The sequence below is a fragment of the Microtus oregoni genome, unplaced genomic scaffold (assembly GCF_018167655.1).
Source record: "Microtus oregoni isolate MIOR12 unplaced genomic scaffold, Mior012 000038F_ref0000394, whole genome shotgun sequence".
In the NCBI taxonomy this organism is placed as follows: domain Eukaryota; kingdom Metazoa; phylum Chordata; class Mammalia; order Rodentia; family Cricetidae; genus Microtus; species Microtus oregoni.
This window is the reverse complement of record NW_024543097.1, coordinates 23725308-23749104: the sequence shown is the minus strand read 5'-3', so window position 1 is coordinate 23749104 and position 23797 is coordinate 23725308. Positions and strand designations below refer to the sequence as shown.

At 45.8% G+C, this 23797-nt stretch overlaps 1 protein-coding gene across 1 annotated transcript in view; it reads right to left on the bottom strand.

Annotated features, from left to right (window-relative positions):
• Nucleotides 1-3902: 3902 nt before the first annotated feature.
• The window catches only part of LOC121433540 (NADH dehydrogenase [ubiquinone] 1 alpha subcomplex subunit 10, mitochondrial), a 36525-nt gene continuing 16630 nt past the window's right edge, over nucleotides 3903-23797 (bottom strand). Inside the window, exons 9-10 of the mRNA XM_041632004.1 lie at nucleotides 13885-13993; nucleotides 3903-4332 (exon numbers count right to left, since the gene is read on the bottom strand). Coding sequence (XP_041487938.1) covers nucleotides 4264-4332; nucleotides 13885-13993 — 178 coding nt within the window. The 3' untranslated portion in view covers nucleotides 3903-4263. The remainder of the gene's footprint in view (nucleotides 4333-13884; nucleotides 13994-23797) is intronic.

Genomic DNA, 23797 nt, shown 5'->3' with positions numbered 1-23797 from the left:
GCCATTTCTTCCCATTTCCTGCAATTTCCCCTACTATTGTCCAGGGCTCCCTGAGCCAGCTCACCCTTCTCCCAGATGGTTCCCCCTCAACAGCTGCTGGTTCCTAACCAGCCCCACCAAAGACTTGCTTTAGTCCAAGGAGGGGACTAGAGAAAGGGGGTGGCTCCTAGATTTAGGGACCACTGGGCATTGACATGGGGCGGACCAGGGTCACCTTGCTGGCCACAGGGCACCTCAGGGCTGCAGACTTGACAAGAGGTTGCTGTCAGGGGAGCTGCATGGGGAATCCTGAGGGCAAGGGTGTCTGTCACATGAGATCCAGGGCTGTGAGGAAACACAGGTTGTAGCTCATACTGAGCCAGGGCATTGTGTGGGCCTTGAGAGTCCACCCAGAGCCCGTCTCCAGGCTGAGCAACCTGGACATCCAGACCTCCTCAGGCTCCTTCCTCAGACTGCACAGCCCACAGGTCTTCGGGACTCTGATCGCTGCGTGAGAGCAAGACTCCCTTGACAGCAGCAAGAGCCGGCTGAACTCCAGCAGGGCACCCGTGCTCCAGAGAGACACTTCCTGAAGGACAGTGTGCAGAACACATGGCACATCCACATTTGGTCTCCACAGACATCACACAGGACCCCTGGGGAGCTGTGTGCCAAGAGGTATCTAAGAACGCTGGAGCTTCCTTCTCTCTGTGATGACAGTGAGCTCAGGGGCTGGAGGTTGGCTGTGAGGCTGATCAGTGAGGTGTCGCTCCCCCTAAGACACCCACTCCAGTTTGGACTTCAGAGTCTTATCTCTCATAATGAAGGAAGAGTATCTCCTTACCTGGGTTTGATCAGCAGCAGGGCCTTGGGGAAGCCATTCTTTCCCGATTGGCCACTGGGAAAGTCAGGAAGCAGAATCAGCAATTAAAAGGCTAAGGACACAATGACCCTTGTCCAAACAACTGTTTTGACTGAGGGCTGGTTGAAATGAGGAAATCTCACTAGGCGATTAAGGGCAGGTGCACACATCTGGCTACAACTCCGCACCTACAGGGTACCCACAGGCTGTGACTCCATCGCCTATATAACCACCCCTGTATCCCTGTATCCATTTTCAAACAAAAGGGTCCTTCAAGACAGGGCTTTTCCCCGCATTGGCCAGCTCTTATCCACAATGGTTCTTTCTCCAGCTCTGCCTAACCTCTTGCCTCTCCAGGGCTCTGTTCTGCCCTGAGCAGCCTGGGCCTCAAAAGGACATCCTGAAGAGCCAACCGTGTGGCTCTTTACCTCCTACGGGCAAGGAGTGGCCTACGAGCACAGAATGCTGTAATTTGAAGTTGAAAGGGTTGAAGGCAGCGTATGGGGAGTGTTAGGAAAGCCTGGGATGGACGATCCCACATATAAATCTAACCATCACTGGGCTCTGCCCATTGCAGTGGTCCTAGGCTTAGCAGGCAGTGGATGTGACCACCTAGGACTGTGAGGAGGGAAGCCAGTACACGTGTCTTTGTCCTTAGTATTGTGTTTTCATATTGCTCTGGCTCCAGGTCGGTTCCAAGGCGGCATCATTTTGTTTCCTGCCACTTATCTGGCTGAGGCCTCACTCACATCCCACTGGACTATGCCCTGACCCTGGAATGCCCTAGCTCTGGCCCTTCAGTCTGCTCACTACCTCGAGGCTACTGAGTTTGTGAGGAACACAGAGAGCCTCTGCTTCCAATGCACACAGGAGAAACACCCTACTGTTGCTGGCACCACCCCTTCCTAGGAAAATGCAGCTTTAAAGGGTAGATCTGTTGGACTAGCTTTCTGTCAGAATACTAAAAAAAGTCATAAAGGTCATCTTATAGGTGCCAACGACACCCTGCCTTAAATATCCCTTGCCATTAATCCTTTGGGGTAAGCCTATATTGGAGATCTCTGGTCCTAGGGTGTCAGATCAGAGTCCTGGCGAAAACGGGATACACCAAAACTCAGAGCTCGGGCCTCCCGACAAGGCCATGCAAGTGAGAAAGGCACTTTCCCTCAAACTCTCTGGTCAAATCCTGGACTTGCTGTCTTCCAGAGGAGCTTACCTCTAAAAACCCCAACAGGACAAAAGGACCTAAGGGCTGCAGGTCCTGGGAACCCCTCAGGGGCTGGCTTTATATTCGATGTAAAGCCGAGGGTGATTCCGGTTCTACCTCCCAGCCGTTTCAAAGGCTACATTACGTGAGGGTGGTAAGCGCAGCACCACCCTGCCTACTGCACAACAGCCCTAACCTTGCAGATCTGCCACAGAGCAGGCCTGTCTCCTTGGTGCCAGCACACATGGCTTACAAACAGCCAATGCAGAAGGCCTTTCTGATAAGCAGATCACAGGATGTTTCTAAGCAATGAGGAGCCGTCAGAAGGGCCCAATGTAAAGCAAGAGAGGTCTTCATTTGTACTGCACTGCACAACCCCACACATCACATACAGCCTGACTGCAGGCTCTTAGCCCCTCCTGGTACCTCACACCCACAAGTGGCCATGTAGCTACACTGCCCTCACTGCACTGCTTTGCCTGGTAGGCGGCTATTTGCCATGGCTCCATGGCTGTACTATGGATTGCAGTTGGCAGAAGTCTGATGCCTGGGGAGCATGCCAGCTGCCACCAGGCTGAGCCTTGCTCTGCTGAAGACCGGCGGTGGGTGTGGGTGTTGGGGGAGGACAGCCACAAGGGTGGTATGTTGTCGAGGGCTTCCTCTTCAACAGAAAGCACACAGAACCAGTGTTGAGACAATGCTGAATTGCTGATACTCAAAGCGCCGAGGCTGCCAGTGCGGGCTAAGCAAAGCGCATGCTTTTATCTCAGCCCTGATCTATGTTCCAAAGGGCAGTAAGCATTTTGGTGAAACTAATGAGGTAATGCACTGAAACCAGATTAGAGCTTCTTCTAGACTCTGCAGGGCTTCACCCTGGAGGAGTCTGGGAAAGTGGACTCATCTTCCTTTGCTCAACGTAGGGCAAACACAGGAAATGGGAAGACGGACTTCTGTAGCAACACAAACACAGGCGACACACACCCAGGGAGAAGAGCCACTGGGAATCAAACAAGCATGTGGACTCTCAGGACGGTGTGTGTGTGTGTGTGTGTGTGTGTGTGTGTGTGTGTGCGCGTGCTGTGCTAACATGTGCAGCAGCTCCTCATAGGCATGGGCCGGAAATATAGCCAAGATAAAGATTCTTTCTCTTTCTTTAAGCCATTCCTAAATGGGTTCCACAACACTCCAGGGCTGGCCCATTTCAGGAGGAGGAAGAGAGGGAGGAATGGCAGGTGGGTAGCAACAGCAGTAAAGCCAAGCAGACTGTTCTGGAAGATGAAAGTCTTCTCTTCTGTTCTGTCTAATACTGACCCCAGCTGCCATGTGCTGCGTGTACCTGATGGAGCCCAGTGCTACTAGGAAACTAAGCGCTAGATTTCATTAAGTTTTAATGAAGCTAAATGTAAATCATACGTACTAGGAACAGTCACAGCAGGGGGCTCAGTACAAACTTACAGCTTAGGACAACTTACAGAGGAACTCCCGAATAGCAACATGGATTGACACTAGCTCATAAAGACTCCTTCCCCCTAGGTTCCAATACAGGTGAAAACCAAAATGCAATTGTTTTCTTCACTTGGGACTGGCACCCTGATTTTTGGTGACAGTATGAGACCTTGCCTCTGTACCCACATTCCATGCTCATCAAGTGAGCCTGCTCTAGATGACACCACTCTGCTAGTCTGTGTGTGGGGGGGTCTTCTTTCCCTTTTTGCTCTAATGTGCACTGTTGAAGAAGAAATGCTTCAGAAAACCATTTCAACATTGTGTGTGAGTGCAAACTGCAGGGAGGCATGGAAGGGCTGCGCATCACCACCGTGTGCGTGTGCGCGAGCGCGTGTGGACACAGGAGGAGGAGCTATAGAGCCAGATTTATTTCTTGAAGTTGAGAGGACCGAAAGACACAGCACGGGGACACGGGGCGTCCGGTGGGAGCTGCTCTTCCAGAGCAGACATGCTTTGTTTTGTTTTGTTTTGTTTTCCCCAGATGATTCCAAAATAAAACTGGAAGGTTCCAGAACCTTTTCAATGGAAGTTGAATCTTTCAATCAACTAACTAGGAACAGGAAAGACTGGATTTTTTGACCATTTCTTCAGGCAATCTCTTGATCATTGCTTTTTTTTCCTGCTGTCTTGTCTTGTAAAGCTCTGGAGTTCAGAGTTGGGCAGAGCAGACATCTTCCTGGCTGTGACACAGCGAGGCAGAGGGGCCCATTCACTTCAGCCAGATCCACTTGTCACCCACTTCTTCATTGTATCCAGGGTTGTACTTGCGGCCTGGCAGCTGTGGGGGAAAGGCATGAAAACACTGTTGAGTAAAGACCACATGCCCAACCCCCAGCTGGTCAGCTACTGGTCATCTAGTACCCAGGGGAGCACCCGAGAGCAGGATCCACTGCAATGCAACAGTCTGCCCAGAGAAGCCCTGTCTAGATGAGACAAACCTGTAGAATTCTCACTGACGTCAATAAGGACAGGAGGGACACAGACAGCAGAGGCCCTCAGCAAGGGATGGCAGAGGGGACCCAGCCTAGGAAATGTCTTGTTCTCAAGCCCTGACTGCCTGTTTGACTATTGTGAATGGTGACTGGCTTTGAGAACCAGTGACGAGATCACTAGAGGCCATGGTCACCAGGGTCTTGGCTTTGAAGAGTGCATGAGGGGAGAGTGTGAGCTTAACATAGGTCCTGCGGAAGTGCAGGCAGGTAAGGAAGATGGCACAGGCCTTGGGAAGTCACTGAAATGTCCAGGTCTGAAGGAGCACAGGCAAGAAACGGCTGCGGAAGCAAGGAAGCCGTGGGAGAGGCCTCTGGCCTGTCATCAGCTGCCCTCTCAGCTGGAGAGTTGGACTTCACAAACAAGAACCCAGGTGCTAACAGCCTCAGGGCTCAGAAAGAACTCCAGATCAGCAAAGGGCATGGCAGGGACCTGCCCAGTATGACATCAGAATGCTCCACAAAGGCCACATGAGGGCAGGCAGAGGCTGGAGGCAGCCCCCCCCCCCCCCCCCCCCCGCCGCCCACCTTTCCATAGAGTGAACAGCAAGAAGCTTTCCAGCAGAGAGAAGCTGGCTTGACTAGAACTGTCTTAGGCAAGACATAAAGGTACAGAGTGCTGCAGACCAGCCCCACAGCCATTGAAACACTGCCTTCCAGCTGAAGAGAAGGTCGCTTCTTCTCACTTGCTGGACCGATTCGCACATCCTTCAGAGGACTATCTGAGCGGGTCTGCACTACTCCAGCGGCCAGTCAGTCGGCAGGGCCAGGGCCAGGGCTTTCAAGCACCATTGTCCTGAGTTTTAGGTAAAAACTAGCTGAAAACCTCAAAACCTGCTGAGCCTCACCAATGTCTACTAATTGCTTCACAAAACCCACTCTCTGGAATTCTTCAGGAGCTTATGAAATCCAGTAAGGGGCGCCCCCAGGTTCTGGGGAGAAGGCACAGCACCCCGAAGTTCCTAGCTGATAACTGTTCATCTGTGGGCTGGAAGCCATGCTGAATCTAAACCAGCAATTCGGATCACTAGAAGGCTCCAGATGAAGCCCAAGCCACAACTACCTCTGGACAGGGCCCTGGACAGCTGAAGACACAAGGAATGTTGCAAGATGTGCATGTACTTTTTATTTTTTTTCAAATAGAAATATTTTTTCAAAAAGAGTAAATTGCCAGGCGGTGGCAGCACATGCCTTTAATCCCAGCACTTGGGAGGCAGAGGCAGGTGGATCTCTGAGTTTGAGGCCAGCCCGGCCTATAAGAGCTAAGGCACCAAAGCTACAGAGAGAAATCCTATCTCAAAACAACAACAAAACAAAACAAAAAAAGAGTAAGTCACTTGCCACAAGCACACGGCACAAGAATCTGCACTCGTTCCAACTCTGGAGTGGATGCGAAGCCCGAGTCCCTAGACACTTCATTCTGCTGGCTCCAGCCTAGAGTGGACCTGTGCTGCCATGTCCTGCTGTTTCCAGCTTCCACTCCTCCCTACAATGCTTCTCCTTTGTAGATGCTTCGCATAAACTCCCAGAAACAGAACTGCTTGCTGAAGCAAAACAGCCTGAACAGCAGGTGTAGACAGCACCCCTCTATGGCTCTAACTTGATAGTGTGGAAGTTCTGGTCTGGATTACTGTGCTGAGGCTTAGGCAAGGGAGCTGACTCAGCACCTCTTCTCCTTGCTCTTGGTCTCCAGGGCCTCCCACCAGGATGAGCAAACTGGCTGCTCTTCAGGCTGGCTGTCCTTGCAAACAGGGCACCACCTTACCCGCCTGTGCACAAGCTGACTATGGGGCTTCACCAAGGTTCAGTTGGGAGTCTGAGAGGCAATGACAAGATGTCTTGTTACCTTGTGTATCCCAAGTGAAGCCACCGAGTTTTGGATTTAAGTAACATGAAGGAGTAGGGTTCTGAAAGTCATAAGAGATAACCCCCTCTACATGCCACAGCCAGCGAAGTGGACACTTCAGGTTCAAAGCAGCAAGTGCAGAAAAGCCCTCCCCTGACCATATACTGGACATGGGCCAACTTGTAACATATGGCCTCCGGGCCCCGGGTTCCAGGACCGCGGCCTGACAACTGAGACCTGCCAGATGAAGCGCCATCAAGTAACAGTGGCGTCCCAACAGGGTGTGCTATTGCATCTGGCCTCTCTCTCTAACCAGAAGCATTTAGAAACTGGAAAGCTGAGTCCCATGTCCTACCTGATCCTAAACAGGCCAAAGTGTAGGGACATAGGGTCTAAGCAAAGAAAGAGCTCCAGAATTTGTCAGGGCCACTGGCTTTCAGCTGAAAACAATGTCCAGGCAGCAGAGGTGATATCCTGCAAGGCTGGACAAAACCTCCAGGAGCTGTGAGCAGAATGAATCCAAGGCTCACTTTAGGGTCAGATGGGTTCCCACAGGCCCCTCCTCACACACACACACACACACACACACACACACACACACACACACGAGCATAAGAGAGATCTCAGGTTATACTGTCCCCCCAAAACAGGCTACGCTAGAGCACTGGAAAACTAAAACTCACTGCTTGTAGGATTAATGCTGATGTGCAAGCAACTGCACCGCAGCCAGAAGACTTCTAACACGTGTCTCAGAATAGAACAACATCTAGCATTCCAAACCATAAAACTCACAATGCGCTGCAGCAGTGATGCACTTCCAGACATGTGCAAGTGGAAAATGTGACCCTCAGCCAGAGGGAGAATCAGGCTGACTCAGAAATGACGAACATGATGGATTAGTGAATAGGGACGTTAAAGCATCTGTTAGGAAAGTGCTCGATATGTTCTGGGAACAAAATGACAGATGACAGAATAAGGGAGAACTGGAAAACAGAAAGGCAAACGTTCCAAGTTCAAAAATAGGATTCCTGAAGTACAATTCTATTGGGGGGGGGGGTCACACAAATGTGGGGCTATGAAGGACGGGCCCTTGGGACGCACTGTCCTGCTCATGGCAGGCCACACCCTCCCTGTCAATGGCTAGGGCAAAGGAGCAATGCCAGTCTACTTTGTAACCACAGGCTCTTCCCAGGCTCTCTAGCCTGGCCACACGCCTCCTGGATCTGTCCTCCCTACTGCCTGCCAGGCACGCCACAGGCTCTCCTGCCCCTTCCAGTTGTCTTCTCTGCTTCCTCCTAATACATTGCTTCAACATTTCCTTGGTCTTCTGTTTCTTTGAAGATCCAAATAATACAACGGAACAACAGCATATTTCTTAACAGCATAGAAAATAGTGAACACAAAGATATAACAGAATTGACTCAAAATAAAACAGAAAGAAAATGGCCAAAGCAGTTTCAGTGAGCCATGAAAACTTCCATTTAATGCACACGATAGATTCCCCAAACCCAGAGGAGTAGCGAAACCTTTCCCAAATGCTTTACAGAAAGCACACCCAGAAACTCAGCAAAACTTTGCAAGATACAAAGACAACCACACAGAGGCAAGTCACAATGAACCCCTTAAAAATAGCACTAATGGGGCTACAGAAAACCCTGAAAGAATCCTGGGGCAAAAGACCAAAGGAGAAACAATGTAGGCACAAGGCATAGAGAACCTTCCAGGTGTTGTGAGAATGGTCAAGCTAGAATCTTCTATCAATTGAAAACACCTCTCAGAAAGAAATATTTTTTAGTTAGCCAGGCAAAGGAATTTGTTACTATCAGATCAGCACTGTAAAAACTGTTAAGTCAAGCAAAACCGGGTCCAAACAAAGGTATGGCATACACTCAAAATGACAGTTCAGGAAGAAGTCAAAGCCTTTTCCAAATCTCTTTAAATGGTAATAATTTACTATACAAAGGCTTCTATAAGCAACATTATAGCCATGCTGGAGACCTTCCTTCTCTTCCTTTCTTAAACTTTATTTTCTAATTGACTTAAAAAAAAAATCAGAGGTTTTGATATTTCTTTTTCATACACCCATTGTTTCTGCTAACTCTCCCATCCACAACCCACGTCTCCATCCTCCCTACCCTGACTGAAAGCAACCCACACCCAACAATATCGTTTTCTTTCATATCACCTATGTTCTACCAGACACCGTCACTTAAGGTGTCCCGACGGCTCCTTTCTAATTCCTGGCTTCTACATATGTTCCAAGTTAAGCACACAGATCTAAAGAGGCGAAGCTGGACCTGCATATGAGAGAGAATGTGTGGTATTTGTCTTTTGGCCCTGGCTCATCTCATTTGGGAGATTTTATATATAATTTTATCCATGTACCTGAACATTTCATTTTTCTTTACAGCTGAGTACAGTTTCATTTTGTATATATCACATTTTTTTTAAGCCATCATCTGTTGACAAAATATATAGGCTGATTAACTTTCTGGCTATTGTGTCAAGAACAGCAATGAACATTGTGGGCCAGGGTCTTTATAGCAGGATATAATGGGGTCTATACACAGGGTGGTAGAGTTGGGTCATATGGCAAGTCCATGTGTTGCTTTTTGTGGACCCTCCACACTGATTTCCATAGTGATGCACCAATTCACACTCCCAATAACAGTAACTAAGAGTGCTTTGTTCCCAACAGCATCTGCTGACATCTGACTTCTGGATAACAGCCATTCTGGCTGGGGTGAGATGAAATTTCAAAGTTGTTTCAGTTTGTATTCTCCAATAGCTAAATTATGTTGACTACTTTCTAAAGTATTTATTAGCTATTAATATTTCTTATTTTGAGAATTCTCTATTCATTTCCAAGGCCCATTTTTAAATTGAACTGTTTTCTTGAAGTTTTAGATTTGTTCTTAGTTCTTTGCACAACCTAAATTTTAGTCCTCTGGCAAAGGTACAGTTGCCAGATATTTTCTACTATTCCATAGGCTGCATGAACAAAAATCCCAGTACCAAATGCAAAATCTCTCCTTATAAGTTATTGGTCACAGAAGCCCCAATACAGGTTCTCAGTAACTGTAGTCAGTCTTTCTCTGTCCCGCCTGCCAGCTCCCAAATAACCACATGGAGAACAGAGTGAAGTTCTGAGGAGACCTGGATGACACTTAGTTGACACCCAGTGTCCATGCCTTGTATCTCTTGAAAGCTGGTGACATCACAGCCATCACACCCCCCCCCCAAAGATATATATGTAATATCACATTATATTATATATTTGTTATGTCTTTTAAAAACTAAACTTACTTAAATAGATTTTTCCAATTATTTGTTTAAAATCTTAAACATTTCTAACAATTAAATTCACATGTTCAATGCTATAGACTCTTTTTGTTATTCAGTATTTGTCTTAGTATATTGTCTTAGGTATATTGCTGTGATAAAACACCATGACCATGAAATAAACTCTTTGCTCCCCAAGTTGCTTTTGGTCATGGTGCATCTCCTTGTGGGTGAGTAGCACTGTCAAAGTCTAAAACTGTCTTTACATTCTTACTTAATCAGATACAAACAACTGGGACAAGGAACAGCCACAGTGAGAGAAGATGTGAGAAAACACCCTCCAGGCTGCAGAGACATGTGGGAGCCTAGGCAGTTTGGATGCTCACCTTACTAGACCTGGATGGAGGTGGGCGGTCCTTGGACTTCCCACAGGGCAGGGAACCCTGATTGCTCTTTGGGCTGACAAGGGAGGGGGACTTGGTTGGGGGAGGGGGAGGGAAATGGGAGGCGGTGGCGGGAAGAGACAGAAATCTTTAATAAATAAATAAATTAAAAAAAAATCACACAACAGCAGTGAGACGGGCAGGAAAGCAGACCCTAAGACAGGCACCGCAGTCATCAGATTATTCTATTTGAGACTGTAAGACAGGCACCACAGTCATCAGATTATTCTATTTGAGACTGTTTCAAAAATTTGTATAGCAAAACTAATTTTGCAAAGTTGAAAGTGTAAACTCTAGAAACAACAAAAAAAATCAATGGTTAAAATTAAAAGCTCAATGATAAGAACAGCAGATTAAAGAGTAGGAAAAATGATCGGTCTGGAAGATGGCAGATGAACATGTGTGGGCTGAAACACACTGAGAAAGGCTGTAAGAAGATTGTGCACGGGGCACAGTGAGACACAGCCTTTGGGAGCCCGAGGAGAGCAGAGAACTGGCACTGGCTGTGGAGACCAGCTACAGGGACAAAGGGCTTCACAAACCTCAAGGCGACTGGGGACAAAGGCACATGATCTGGCCCCAGCTCAAGACCACATCAGCAAGCAGACAAAAAACAAGACCCTGTGAGAAACAAGAACCATGCCATAGAAATAGCAAGTTGCTCTTTAGAACACAGAGCCAGAATCCGAAGATGCTCAAGTCTGTACTGGGTGAAAGAAAACAAGCTGGCAATCCAGAATTCTCTGCCCCAAGCATATTATTCCACAAGAATGAAGACAGTCTCCCTTCCAAGTTTAACCTAAAGCTGAATATGGCTTGTGACTCCCTGGAAGTGGGGGGTGACAGACATTGTTAGGGTTTGAAGCAAACCATGGTAACTGTAATAGGCCAACAGAGGAGCAGGCAAGGCTGCTCACAGTATAGGTCCTATAAGTGCCAACAGGGTGAGTGTGAGAAAGGCTGAGCTGTCTCCACGCTGTAGTAGTGGGACCCTGACAGCATGAACTCACGACTTTCAACACATACAGATAAACACACAAAAGATCGTATACAGGGAGAGCATTTCCTCACAGCAGATACTGAGGATGTGGAAGGGGTAACAGAAAAAGAACTACAATTAGGAAACCAGGCTGGGCAGTGGTGGCATACGCCTTTAATCCCAGCACTTGAGAGACAGAGGCCAGCCTGGTCTACAGAGCAAGTTCCAGGACAGGCTCTAAAGCCACAGCAAAATCCTGTCGCTCTGTAGACCAGGCTGGCCTTGAACTCACATAGATCTGCCTGCCTCTGTCTCCCGAGTGCTGGGATTAATGGCATGCGCCACCACTGCCTGGCTGAGTGTCTCAATCATAATGGTCATTACAGTCGACTAGAAGACTCAAGAGAACACAATCCCACAGCCCAGGCTGGGGTGTGATCTAGCAGGCCTAGCGGTCCGAGAAGTGGTATTCTTAATGCACGAGCATGCACCCTGGAGAAAAGGTGCAGAGACCATGCAATGAGTAAGAACAACGGTGCTCAATGAGTTTGATGACATAGGATAATAAAAGGGCATTATAGTGATCTCAGATAGCAAGACAAGGTTATCTTTTTCTATTATTAGGTACTTTTTTCAGGTTGGCCTTGAATTCACTGCATAGCTAAGGATTACCATGTGCCAGTGGACACATGGAGAAGGCACAGAATACTCTGTAACCAGGGTTCTAGAGTTAAGAGTTACTGTCGGGGTTAGTAACTGAAGCCAGGTCCTCTGCTCTAATTGCTGAACCATCTCTTCAGTTCCTCTTACCATTTTTAAAAGTTTGAAGTATCCCTCAAACAAATTTAAAAATACAATAATAAAAGATAAATGAAGATCAAATAAATATCATTTTAATTTGCTGCAACAAAGAATTCCTCCAGGAGGAATGATCCTAAGCAGAAGCAGAGCCACGAAAGGATGTGAGCCCCAGCAGAGTTAAGTGGTGGGTGGTGCAGACCTATCTTGAGTCAATAATGTCTTGAGGGACTTAAAGTGTACAGAGAATTACGACACACAATCACAACAGGTCACAGGAGTTGGGCAAACGGAGCTCAATGCAGTCTGTGATTTCCCACGGTCTGCAACTGGAAAACTACTGATATTAGACTCAAATATGTCAATTCTGACCACTTTAATTACCAGTGATTACTAGCTAATTACAGCAAGCAGAGGGAAATAAATGAAGCCAGAAAAAAAGGTAAGATAAAACAGAGAGCAAAAACCTATGACAGGCCAGAAAACACTGTGGAACAACTCGCTAAACCCACCTTCCTTCCACTGTGACTGGATAAATATCCCAAATATTGAGAATAACAGAGGTTTTTAATACCTTCATGGAACTAGAGAGGCTGACAAGAGAAGCTGTGCTATGCAAACACTTGCTGGAGAATGGAGAAAGGGAGGCGCTGCAGCAGCACTCACCAGAACAGCCCATTACTAAAGGCACAAAAGGGACAGCACTAATCAATCACCTAGTCATCAGCACATCCACTCCGCCAATGAGGTCAAAGCGGACAGTGCAGAGGTGGCAGGGCCAGCAATACTGTAGACCCTCTTGCTACAGTACACAGTGGGCAAGAAGGACCTGAATGAGGCTGCTTCTACACGGCAGAGGGAGGTAAGGAGTCCACTGAGGCTAAGATGTCGTCAGTCCAGACCCAGACCATGCACAGCAAGGAGCCACCACAGCCTTGTTTGAGGAAGAGACACACAACTGCTTGCTTTCATCTCACAATAAGAGCAGCAGCAACATGAACGGACAGTGCCTGGTGGGGTCTTTATGGCTGTGCTCCCAAATTTCTACAGTGAATAAAATTATTTTCAAAAAGGCCCACATTACTTGCTTAAAAGAAAACAATGAATACTTCAAGAAAGGGAAGCCGGGCGGTGGTGGCGCACGCCTTTAATCCCAGCACTGGCGAGGCAGAGGCAGGCGGATCTCTGTGAGTTCGAGGCCAGCCTGGTCTACAAGAGCTAGTTCCAGGACAGGCTCCAAAACCACAGAGAAACCCTGTCTCGAAAAACCAAAAAAAAAAAAAAAAAAACCAAAACAAAACAAAAAAAAAGAAAAAGAAAGGGAAACAAAAACAAACAAAACTGGCCATGGTAGAACCCTTGATCAATGCTTCTGGTGTGCAGGCGGCAGGAGCGCACGCACCTCTCACAGGGAAGTGGACTAACACGTTCCCCTCGATGCCACTTCAATGCAGTGATCTCACACTTTCCGATAACGAGCAAGCTACAGCAGACCATGACAGAGGATCGCTCTTTCCATTCCACGATGCTGCTTGGTGCAGGCTGCTACTCCTGCTAAGTCTCTGATCCTGGCTGAAGGGCTGGAAATGACCCCACACCAATGGAGGGACAAACGGCTCGTGGAGAAGAGTGTAAATTAGAGGAAGACATGACCGGAGTGGTAGCTGCTACCTCCACTGTCTTCTCTGCTATCCTTGCTGTTTTGCAGCACTTGGTTGGAGGACACTGTAGAAATGTAAGCCTCATGACTTAGAGACACACTGTGAAGAATACGGTGACATCAGATGGAGCCATGAAGAACTGGACACACCAGCTAAAGAACGGAGGACATGTATGTGTCCATCAAGATAATGCACCTGAACGGTACTGGGTGTGGTGTATGAGGACGCACTGCTTTATGAATGAAATTGAGGGGACAGCAGCAGATATATTCTTCACAAGGTGGCTTAGTGGCCACAAGCACCCCAGACTCTGCCCCATGGCTAGGGCTCACCTCTCTGAAGCTGTTGTAGATTCGGGTACCCTGGTGAGCTCCAATCGTGATTTCTGGAAGGTAGATAGGAACAGTCGTGTAATTCAGCACATCCATCTTATCCTGAACCCTAAAAAGACAAACATGAATTACAACAAGCCATCAAAATAAGCACCATGAGGAACTATTATCTTTGACTCTTAAAGTATCCATATAATAAACAAACAAACAAATAAATAAATAAACACTAAGATAGGGGCTGGAGAGATGGGTCAGTGGTTAAGAGCACTGGCTACTATTCCAGAGGACCTGGGTTCACTTCCTAGCACCCACAAGGCAGCTCACAACTGTCTGTAACTCCTGTTCCAGGGGAGCTGGTACCCTCGCACAGACATACATACAGGCAAAACACCAATGCACATAAAATAAAAAAATAAATCTTTAAAAGAACAAAACAACAACAAAAAGCCTAAGATAATGGCTGTTCAGCAGCAGGTATCTCCGAAACACCACCTCCCTCAAATCACCGGGGCTGTGTGGCCACTCTGCTGAAACAGCTCTAGAACTGAGGGAGCTCTGTGAAGCACTGAACCTTCAGAGTTTGGAAATGAGAAAACATCACTGTGTCCTTCACAGACAAGAGCAGGGAGAAAGGGACCAGCAGATGGTATACACATGCCCTCACTAAAAATAGGCAACATTAATACCACTAGAGGAGGTGGGCCCTAGTTACCCACGGTCAGTCTCACTGGGTACTAGTGAGACCAACTGTGGGCTTCTCTCCTTGCTTTACCATTTCACCCTGCTGATACAAGAATGTTTATAATGTTGTTACAGCGCATTCACTTTGAAGCTGGTCTCAAAATAACCATTGAGCTTGAAGAGACAGCTTTTTTTTTTTTTTTTTTTTTTTTTTTTTTTTTTTTTTTTTTTAAAGAAAGAAACATAAAAGCTGGGCCAAGTCATACAGGCTTACATCCTTGAATGCTTGAAATCTTTGTACTTGGGAAGCCATGACAAGAGAGATGTCACAAGCTGGAGTCCAACCTGGGCGACCTGGTGAGACAACTGAGGGGAGAAGGCACTAAAGCTCTTCTTACAGGCTCAAGAAGCAAAGTAATTATTTTCATCAGATACGCAGCCACACCTAAGTTGTAAAGGCAACAGAGGGCATTTCTTCTCTGCAATTTCTAAGTGGAGATTCAATACTCATCTGGCTCCTGGTGGCTGGACTTTGTAAGAAGCATCCAGGCTCACTATGCAAACCTGCAGACAACCAGGACCCCACAGGACTAGAACAACTCTAGAGAAATGCAAGGCACAGGGCTCCATGGGTCATGCTTCCCTAAGCAACCACAGGGAAACTAGGGCTGTGGCAGACTGAGCTTTGTGGGTAGCAGCAAAAGCTGGAGTCCTAGCACAAAGTGGCTCAAATTCCACCCCATACAGCAGCTGTCCAGTTGCCCTCCCTGCCTATCCTCCCATGCAGTTTGCACTTGTTTAGGTAAATGGCCATATTTGAAACAATCCCAGATTAAGGTTGCTTTTATTAGCTTTCATATCCAGTTGGTTTATCTGTCAGAAAATAAGAAAACATTTTAAAACAATGCAAGCATGCAAACAGTAAAGTCTGCAAAAGACATAAGTAGCTGTGTTCTATAAGCTTGCTTTGTTTAGCCATTAGCTAAAATTCTATAGGACCAAAGCCCATCTTTGGCATCGCCTTCTAGTTGCCCCTCTCCAGAGCCGCAAGCCGACAACTCTGTCACACACTCTTTACACGACACGATTCCAGCAGTGTATGAGCACATAGGCTCACTAGAGAGCTACTGCATCACACAGAATTGTTTTGTACCTGCCACCGTCTGATTTTATTGAAGTGGTAACAAAATATTTCAACTAAAATGAAGTTCACGGTAAATGTTAACAAATATCAAAGTAGTAGGGTGGTACTTGGTTTTCTCTATAGCTGAAAATCCTAAGAAAATGCTGAAATTAAAAAAAGAAAAGAACGCGTTCTGGGAGTCTATGAAATAGTCAGAGCAACAGCGCCACCTATGTTTAGTCTGACAAAATTACAATTTACACATGCCCCAGAAAAAGTTAGAAGGCTGTAAAAGTAACCTGCTGCTCTATTCTGCACCTTATTTAAATCTGGAAAGGTTCAACTCTTAGCAGAGTCACAGAAATGAGGAGAGGCACACAGCACATCTCCAGGAACTACTTCTCAGGTAGGCTAGAGAGAACACCCTAGATCAGAGATAATTAAAGAAACAAAGGCACTAGGAAACCTATGGCTGAGAACAAAAGGAACAGCTAAGGAGGGTTCTGCTCACAGAACTCTTGGTTCAACTCTGCAGTTGGAAAAACCGAGCTGAGAACAATGTAGCTACCACAGCAGTGTCCAGCTATGATGTGGTGACCATAGTCTGGTGGGAGCACTATGGACAGACAGCTTTGAACAGAGGGTTGAGGCAGGAAGACAGAAAAGAGTAAGGTGGCAACTGAGGTTTTATGAGTAAAGATTTCTCCATCCACAGAATGCACCCTTTTCTCCCACCTTTCACAGCCTGTTTTTGCTTCCTCCTGGACCATAGTTCTGCCTGAAACTACGTGGACAGCCTCCATCTGTCTCCAGACTTCTAGATTGCTGTTTGGAAATGGGCTCCCAGCAGCCACAGTGAGCCTCCTGGGCAGCAGTGCTCTGTGGAAGCCGGGAGGTTGGGCAGGGGTGAGTGAGTGCACCGACAAATATAACTGAAATTAAATGGAAATGCTTTGAAGCAATAATTTGGTCAAGTTCTGGACCAAATTATTGTAACTGGCAAGTGGCATGTTTACAGTAATTGTCTTAGAAAATAGATCCTAATTTTCACTCAAGAAATTAAAATCAACTCAATTACCACTGGAAACTGTTATGAAACTGAGGAGAGGACACAAGACAGGGAAAGGACAAGGCTATAGTAAACGGAATGAAAGCAATCAATTGGACGTTGTACCTCACAAACTCTGGGAAAATTATAGGACACAGCTCTATACCCTGATAACCATATAACTAAGTAATTACCAAAATTATGATTTTTAAGCATGGATCAGATCAACACGTGTTTCAGATCACTTTTAGAAAATGACATGGTATTATCTGTGGGAGGTCAAAAGCCAGACACACACCCCAGTCAACACAAGTCTGCCCGGATCTTAGACAGAGCTCACACACTGCCCAGTGGTGACTGATCCTAACAAGCAAGAATCACAGAAATTTGTGTGACAGACCCACAGCATTATCAGGAGGTGCTGGGAAGGTGACAAGGTGACGAGATGAAGAACACTGGGATTCAGATAATCACCGGTACTGGACCAGGACAGAGGCCACAGTTCCCGAGCTAATCCAGGAACAGAATGTCAGTACTTGGGAGCATTCTTCCTAAAGGGGAAACAGGAACAAACAAACCACACTCTGGAGTACAGGAAATGGTTAAGAGCAATTAGTAACTGATCAGAAGCAGAGATCCAACATGAGGACATGAAACCAGCACGGCAGAGAGGAAGAGGGACAAGCAGGAAAGCACAGCGCAGTGCATCAGCTTCAGAGTGGACATGAGGGAGGAGGGAGCGCTGGCATGAACGACAGAGGCCCAAGTTAGTACTACAGCCTCAGACACAGGCACGGACAGAGCAGGGCAAGGCAGCCATGGGCTCAGAGCACAACAGCAGCTCCACTTCTCAGGGTTTCAAACACCAGACCCTTCTTTCCCCAGCCCTCATACGTACTGCACTCACATGGCCTTAGCAGGCCAAGCTCCCTGAGCTGGCTCTCCTCACCTGAAAAGCAGGGGTTCCACGAGTAGAGAGAACTTTCCTGCATGCCCTCCTGATGGCACTGCCACATGGTGGCAAACAGGATTTCAGAACTGAAGGTCAGACAGTAATAAGGACTTGCCAAGCAAGGTTAGAACCATAAAGCAGGTGTCACGAAGGTAACTGACCAACATATATGTACAATGTGCACAACACATATACAAGGAACAGACAACAAAGCCAACAACAACCTTTTTAAAAAGAACTGTGAATAAAAACCACCACCACTAAAAGCAACTTGAGAGTTTATCTTGGTTAGGGTTCCAGAGGGCAAGTCCCTACGGTGGGGAAGGCATGGCAGAAGTCAGCTGGAGCAGGAACCCGACAGATAACACCTTCAAGCACTAACAGGTATTAGAGAGCAAAGTGGAAGTGGGGTGAGGTTCCGAACTCTCAAAACCCACTCTCAGTGATGTGCCTCCTCCAGCAAGGCTCTGACTCCTAAAGGTTCCACAACCTCACCGAACAGTACCACCAACTGGGTACTAAGTGTTCAAATACATGAGTCTACTGAGACAGTTCTCATTCAAATCACATTCCACCCCCTGGCCCCAACAGGCTCTCCTCATATCATAACACAAAATACATTCACTCTATTTTAAAAGTCCTTCCGTTTTAACAGTTTAAAAATATAGTCTCTTCTAATACTCATGACAATCTTTTAACTGTAACTCTTGTAAAATCAAAAAGCAAATCATACCCTCCCAATAGCATACAATGGCACAGGATATACATTTCCATTCCAAAAGAGAGAAAAGGGAGCATATGAGAAAATATTTGACCAAAGCAGGACCGAACCTGTCAGGACAAACTCAGGATCCTATAGCTCCATATCAGTTGTCTAGGACTTTAGTTTCCAATGGCTTAGATGGCCTCCAACACACATATGTTTCTTGAACTGGTTCTATTCCTTTATATAGCTCTTCCTGTCAGACATTCTATGGCTCTGGCATCTCTAACATTTGGGGTCTCCACTGCAAACCAGATTTTACATTCTCAGCTTGATTCAATAATCTTGCATGGTCTCCTGCCATCTTAGGGTCGGCCTTCTTGCAGGGACTTCCCTGCCATATGCTGCCTGGACTTGCAGCTCTCTGAACCATGGAAGAAGAATCCCTGACCCCTCAATCAATCCTTGCATATTTTATTCCTCTAGAGCTCCTGCCTGTAGATAACACTGCCAAGGTCAGCTGTCAGCTTGGGATGGCCCTTCCTTGCCTTCAACCACACTGGTATGTTGAAGCTTTCTAGAGAAGACACCAGGCTTCCTTGTAAGGTGGAAGCTTAGCTGGGTGTAGTCTTGTCTTTTGGGCATCTTATTCCTCCAAAGTAGAACAGATGGATTCTCTTTCACTGTGCTAATCTCTTTAAATAAGTAAAGTCTCTCTTGAAAGAGATGCCTTGTTTATATGCTTTGGCTGTAAAGATTAAACTTCCTAGAGCTTTTTCCCTCCAAGCTGTGTATGTTTTATTTCTTTCTGTCCCAATCGCTCTTTTTCAACTATATATGGGTTATCAATACCATACCAAAGACTCAATGTTATACTGTCTTGAAATTTCCTCTGCCAAAGAGATTAGTACATTACTTAAGTTCAGACAAGTTCTCAGAATGAGGGCAGAAGATAGCCAGATTCTTTGCTGAGATATAACAGCCTAGTTGTTGGTCAAGTCCTTGCTTCCTCTGAACCCCATGAGCCCTCTACTATCTGATTACCCCTAGAATGCCACTGACTTCCAAGTTCCTACTAGAACAATCCATTAAGTTCTACTTACAAAATTCAACTGATTTTCTAGTCCACAGCACCAAAGCCTTCCACATTCCTCAAAACAAAATAAACAAACAAGCAAACAAAACACTGTCAAGTTCTTCACAACAGCTGCCCACTATCTAATACCCAAACTTCTAGGACAGCAGGGCAAAAGTCATAAAATCAGGAAGCAAAATTTTTCCTACCAGATCACTAGGGGTGACATTGAACGGAACCATTCCTACTTCCATCCCAATACCTAGATTCATTAATTCTGGCTATAGGAGAAGCAGTACCATACACTGAATACTAATACAAAGCATACACTACCTTCTGAAGAACCCTGAAGGGAATCTTCATAGTGGGCAAAACTACGGGTAGTGTATACGTTTCAACATTTTTCTTGGAAGGAGAAGTAGCCAGCTGTGTTGATTAATGGGCTTGTAGACAATGGTTTGGCTAGGTGGTCAGGACTACAGAAGGAGGATACTGTTTCCCACCTGCTTGTCCTCACTCCTGTTAGCAAGTTCATCTATCCTGTTGCTGGAGCATTCATGTACCAATATTAGAAGCAACTTCTTTGGGATTCTAATGTATACTGAAGACTCTAGGAATCCTCCAGGTCTTCAGCACCAGATTGGGACTACAGAGAAATCCAGCCTCATGGACTGAACACCTACCAGATTCTCAGTCTCTAGTCCATTGCTGGACTATTAGGAGGGTATCCAATAAATCAATCTAATGAATCAATCAGTTCTTTCTCCACCCCCCCCCAAACATATATCATTTTAAGCAGTTATAGGCACTCCACAGTATCCACAGGGATGTTTTTAGGGACCCTGTGGACAGCAAACTCCAAGGGCATAAAAAGCACAGTACTGTCACACAGTCTCCATGTTTCCTGCCATCCCCACTCTGGACACAGCTGTCACACCACAATGCTTAAAGAATATGAAACAGAAACGTCTCTGCATACTTAGCACAGTCACAATTAAAAAAAAAATAACTTGACTGGTGTTGTGGCTAGAGTAGGCTAACTGCACTTTTCTTAGAATGAGTTACAATATCCTAAGAGGTTATAGCTTGCAGGAGAGTGGAATAATGCCAGCAATGCTGTTAGGGACAGAGGGTGCTTCCTACTGTCAGCCACCTGTCCTCCTGTAGAACAGCAGTCGACACGAAAGAGCTGGGAAGGACAGGAAAACATAGGAACTAAAAATGTTAGCTTTTTTCCTAATGTATGAAATACTATATATAAGTAGAATTATTTAAAACGATCAGTTAAATTCAGAGAGGAGGTTAAAAGAAAACAATGTAACAAGTAGAAAACATGGAAAAATGGATTTCAATAGTACTGCTCACTTTAATGTAAAAGATCCAAACATAGAAGACACCACTATCAGATGATATGAAAAAACAAGACTCAACCATTTGTTGTGTAAGAAAATGATTTTAAATTGAGGCAATTTAAAGTAAAAGAATGAAGAAAAAGATGCTATGCTTATGCCAAGAGCAAAAGTGTCTTTAATAGAGTATTTCTGACAGAACAGAGTTCAGAATAAAGTAAAATATCAGGCACATACATTATCTACATTATCTAACTAGAAGATGTAAGATTCTTAGCAACAAGATTCAAATCACAAGGCAAAAATGAACAGGATTCTATGGAGATCCAGGAGAGCTGGCATTGCTTGAGCTCTAAACCCATTTCAGAACTGACAGATCCAACAGAGGACACAGATGACCCGGTCACCACATGCCTCTGCTTCCTCAACAGGCAGACTCAGCACTCCCTGTCCCGCAGCAGAGCCCACAGTGTCTGCTCAATGGAGCATGCACCAAGGCATAAATAATATATGCCAGCCTAGCAAACACCTGAATGGAGGGAAAAGAAGAGAAACAGGATGTTTGTAGACTACACTAGGGTTAGGATAGGGGAAGAATGACAGGTGGAAAACTCCAGCTACAACAACTTACAAGTGAGCCAAGGAGGTCTCAAAGGAATTCTGAAAATATCTTCCCTAGTGAAATTATCAAATGTGTAGGCTGCAGGAAAAAGAGTACTAGAGGGAACCTGAGCACACCAGGGCCGTGTTAGGACAGAGGGTCTAACAGCTGTCCGAGCATCTTCCTGGGATGCTACAGAGAGTAGCTGAGACCTCAGAAGCAGGAGGAAGAATGAAACAAATAAAAAGCAACAGCTGGAAACAAAGCAGCAAATGAACAGGCCAACACCCGGCTCTCTGAAAAATCACCTTCAGGAAAAGGAGGCTCACAAAGGCACTGATCTACTAAGAGGAACATAAGTAAAGATTTAGAAACTGCACTGCAAGGCAATTCTTTTCTTTGGGTACAAATGTCAGGGTTTGATTTCTATTTAATTATACTTTATCACTGTGTATACATGTGCACACATTAACGTTGCCGTGCTCATGCAAATGCATGTGTGTATGTGTGTCACTATGTGTGCAGAGGCCGGAGAGCAACACTCAGAGTCTTCCTCACTCTTTCCATCTGAATTTTTGGGATGGGGTCTCTTACAGAATGGATTTGGCTAGACTGGCTGATCAGCAAGTCCCAGGGATCCCCTGCCTCCAAACAAGCATGCACAATCACACCCAGCTTGATATGGGGGTGCCTGGAATCTTTACTCAGGTCCCTTACTAACTAGGTCATCTCCTAACCTTAACTGTACTTCTTTTTTTTTTTTTTTTTTTTTCGAGACTGGGTTTCTCTGTGGCTTTGGAGCTTAACTGTACTTCTTAACAGATATAATATTCATTCACTTGCAAAAAAAAATAAATCAATAACTGTAAAATGTATTTACTTGTATAGTCTGACCCAGCAACAATTCTTACAACTTAAGAAAGTAACATGGAACCGAGGAAGTGTGCACAATATGTGCATTATTGTGTTGTAAATATGAAGAAATAGAAATAATTAGAAATATCAGTATCAAATAAGTAGTCAATGGGCTCTGCTTTATCCCAGAGGTTAATAAGCTTTTCCTATTGAGGACCAGAGAGTAAGTGAGTAAGTGAGAGGCTTTAATAAGCTTTTCCTATAGAGGACAAGAGAGTAAGTGAGTAAGTGAGAGGCTTTAAGCTAAGCGCAGTTCCACTGACGCATTTCTCATGCACCACTGGGAGGGCTGTACAGTTTTGCAACCTCATATGCAAATCTGAGCAGCTCTGGGCTGGTCTGGCACACAGACCCCAGTGTGCCAATCTGACTAATTTCTCAGTTAATAGATAGACATGGCATATAGAGGCAGCCACTAAAAACAAAAAACTTCAATCTTTAGTAAAATAGGGACATGTTTGTGATATTCAAATAAAATATAAGCTATAAGGAAATATTCAAAAATACATAAACACACACTTCATTGACTGAAACCCCCATTAAGCTGCCAATTTTAGGTCCTGTGACAGTAGAGTTGCAGGTGATTTGGCTTTTGATCTTTGTTTCTAACTTCCCAAGACAAGCAGGTGTGCCTTTGCCCTCCAGTTACTTCATCTTGCTATCTGCACATCTTCTTTCTGGAGCCTAGCCTTGAGCGGCTCAACTAATGCTGCCCCCCGCTGCTAGGGTGAGCCTGCCTACTGCCTCATCTTTCTTCGCCACTGGTGTCCTGAACCCTCTGCCTTCCCAAGAGCCAGGCTGCTTACCCTTCCTTAAAAATGCACTGTTGTACAAAAAGTCACAGCTCACACATATTACTTTCTGAAATAGTAACAAACACTGCTGCACTTCTAAGCATGGCTTAAGGTTGTGTAAACAACGTGAGACACATGGCAAGACCACCACTTAATCCATGCTAGTGAGTAGGAGAGATGAAGAACAGGCACAAGGGGCACTAAGTGTAGATCTGATTTTACAAAGAGATGAGATCAGAGGAAAAGTAACACAGACCCCTCTTCGTGCCAATGGACGTCACAGTGAGGGAGGAAGGATGAAGATGACCACGAGAAGAGGGGCAGGAAACCCTAGGGGAGATGATACAACAGCTCCTCTGAAAAGCTCAAGTGATTACAAACCACTCACACAGCAAACATTTCCAAAGCATCAAGGAGCACACAGCATAACGAGATGAGTGCTTGGAGAACTTGAAGAGCTCACAGTTGAGAAGGGAAATCAGATATCCCTACAGTTGAGCAGGTGCTGAGGTCACTGAGATGCTGAATCAAAGACAGAGAAGAGCATCCTGTCACCAAGAGAGCCTGTTACACTCTAGGGTGGGAGAGAAGCCCTGTTTGTGGGTAAAAGCAAACAAAACATAAAAAGGAAGAAGAATACAAGCAAAGTACTGAAGAACAATATTAACAGAA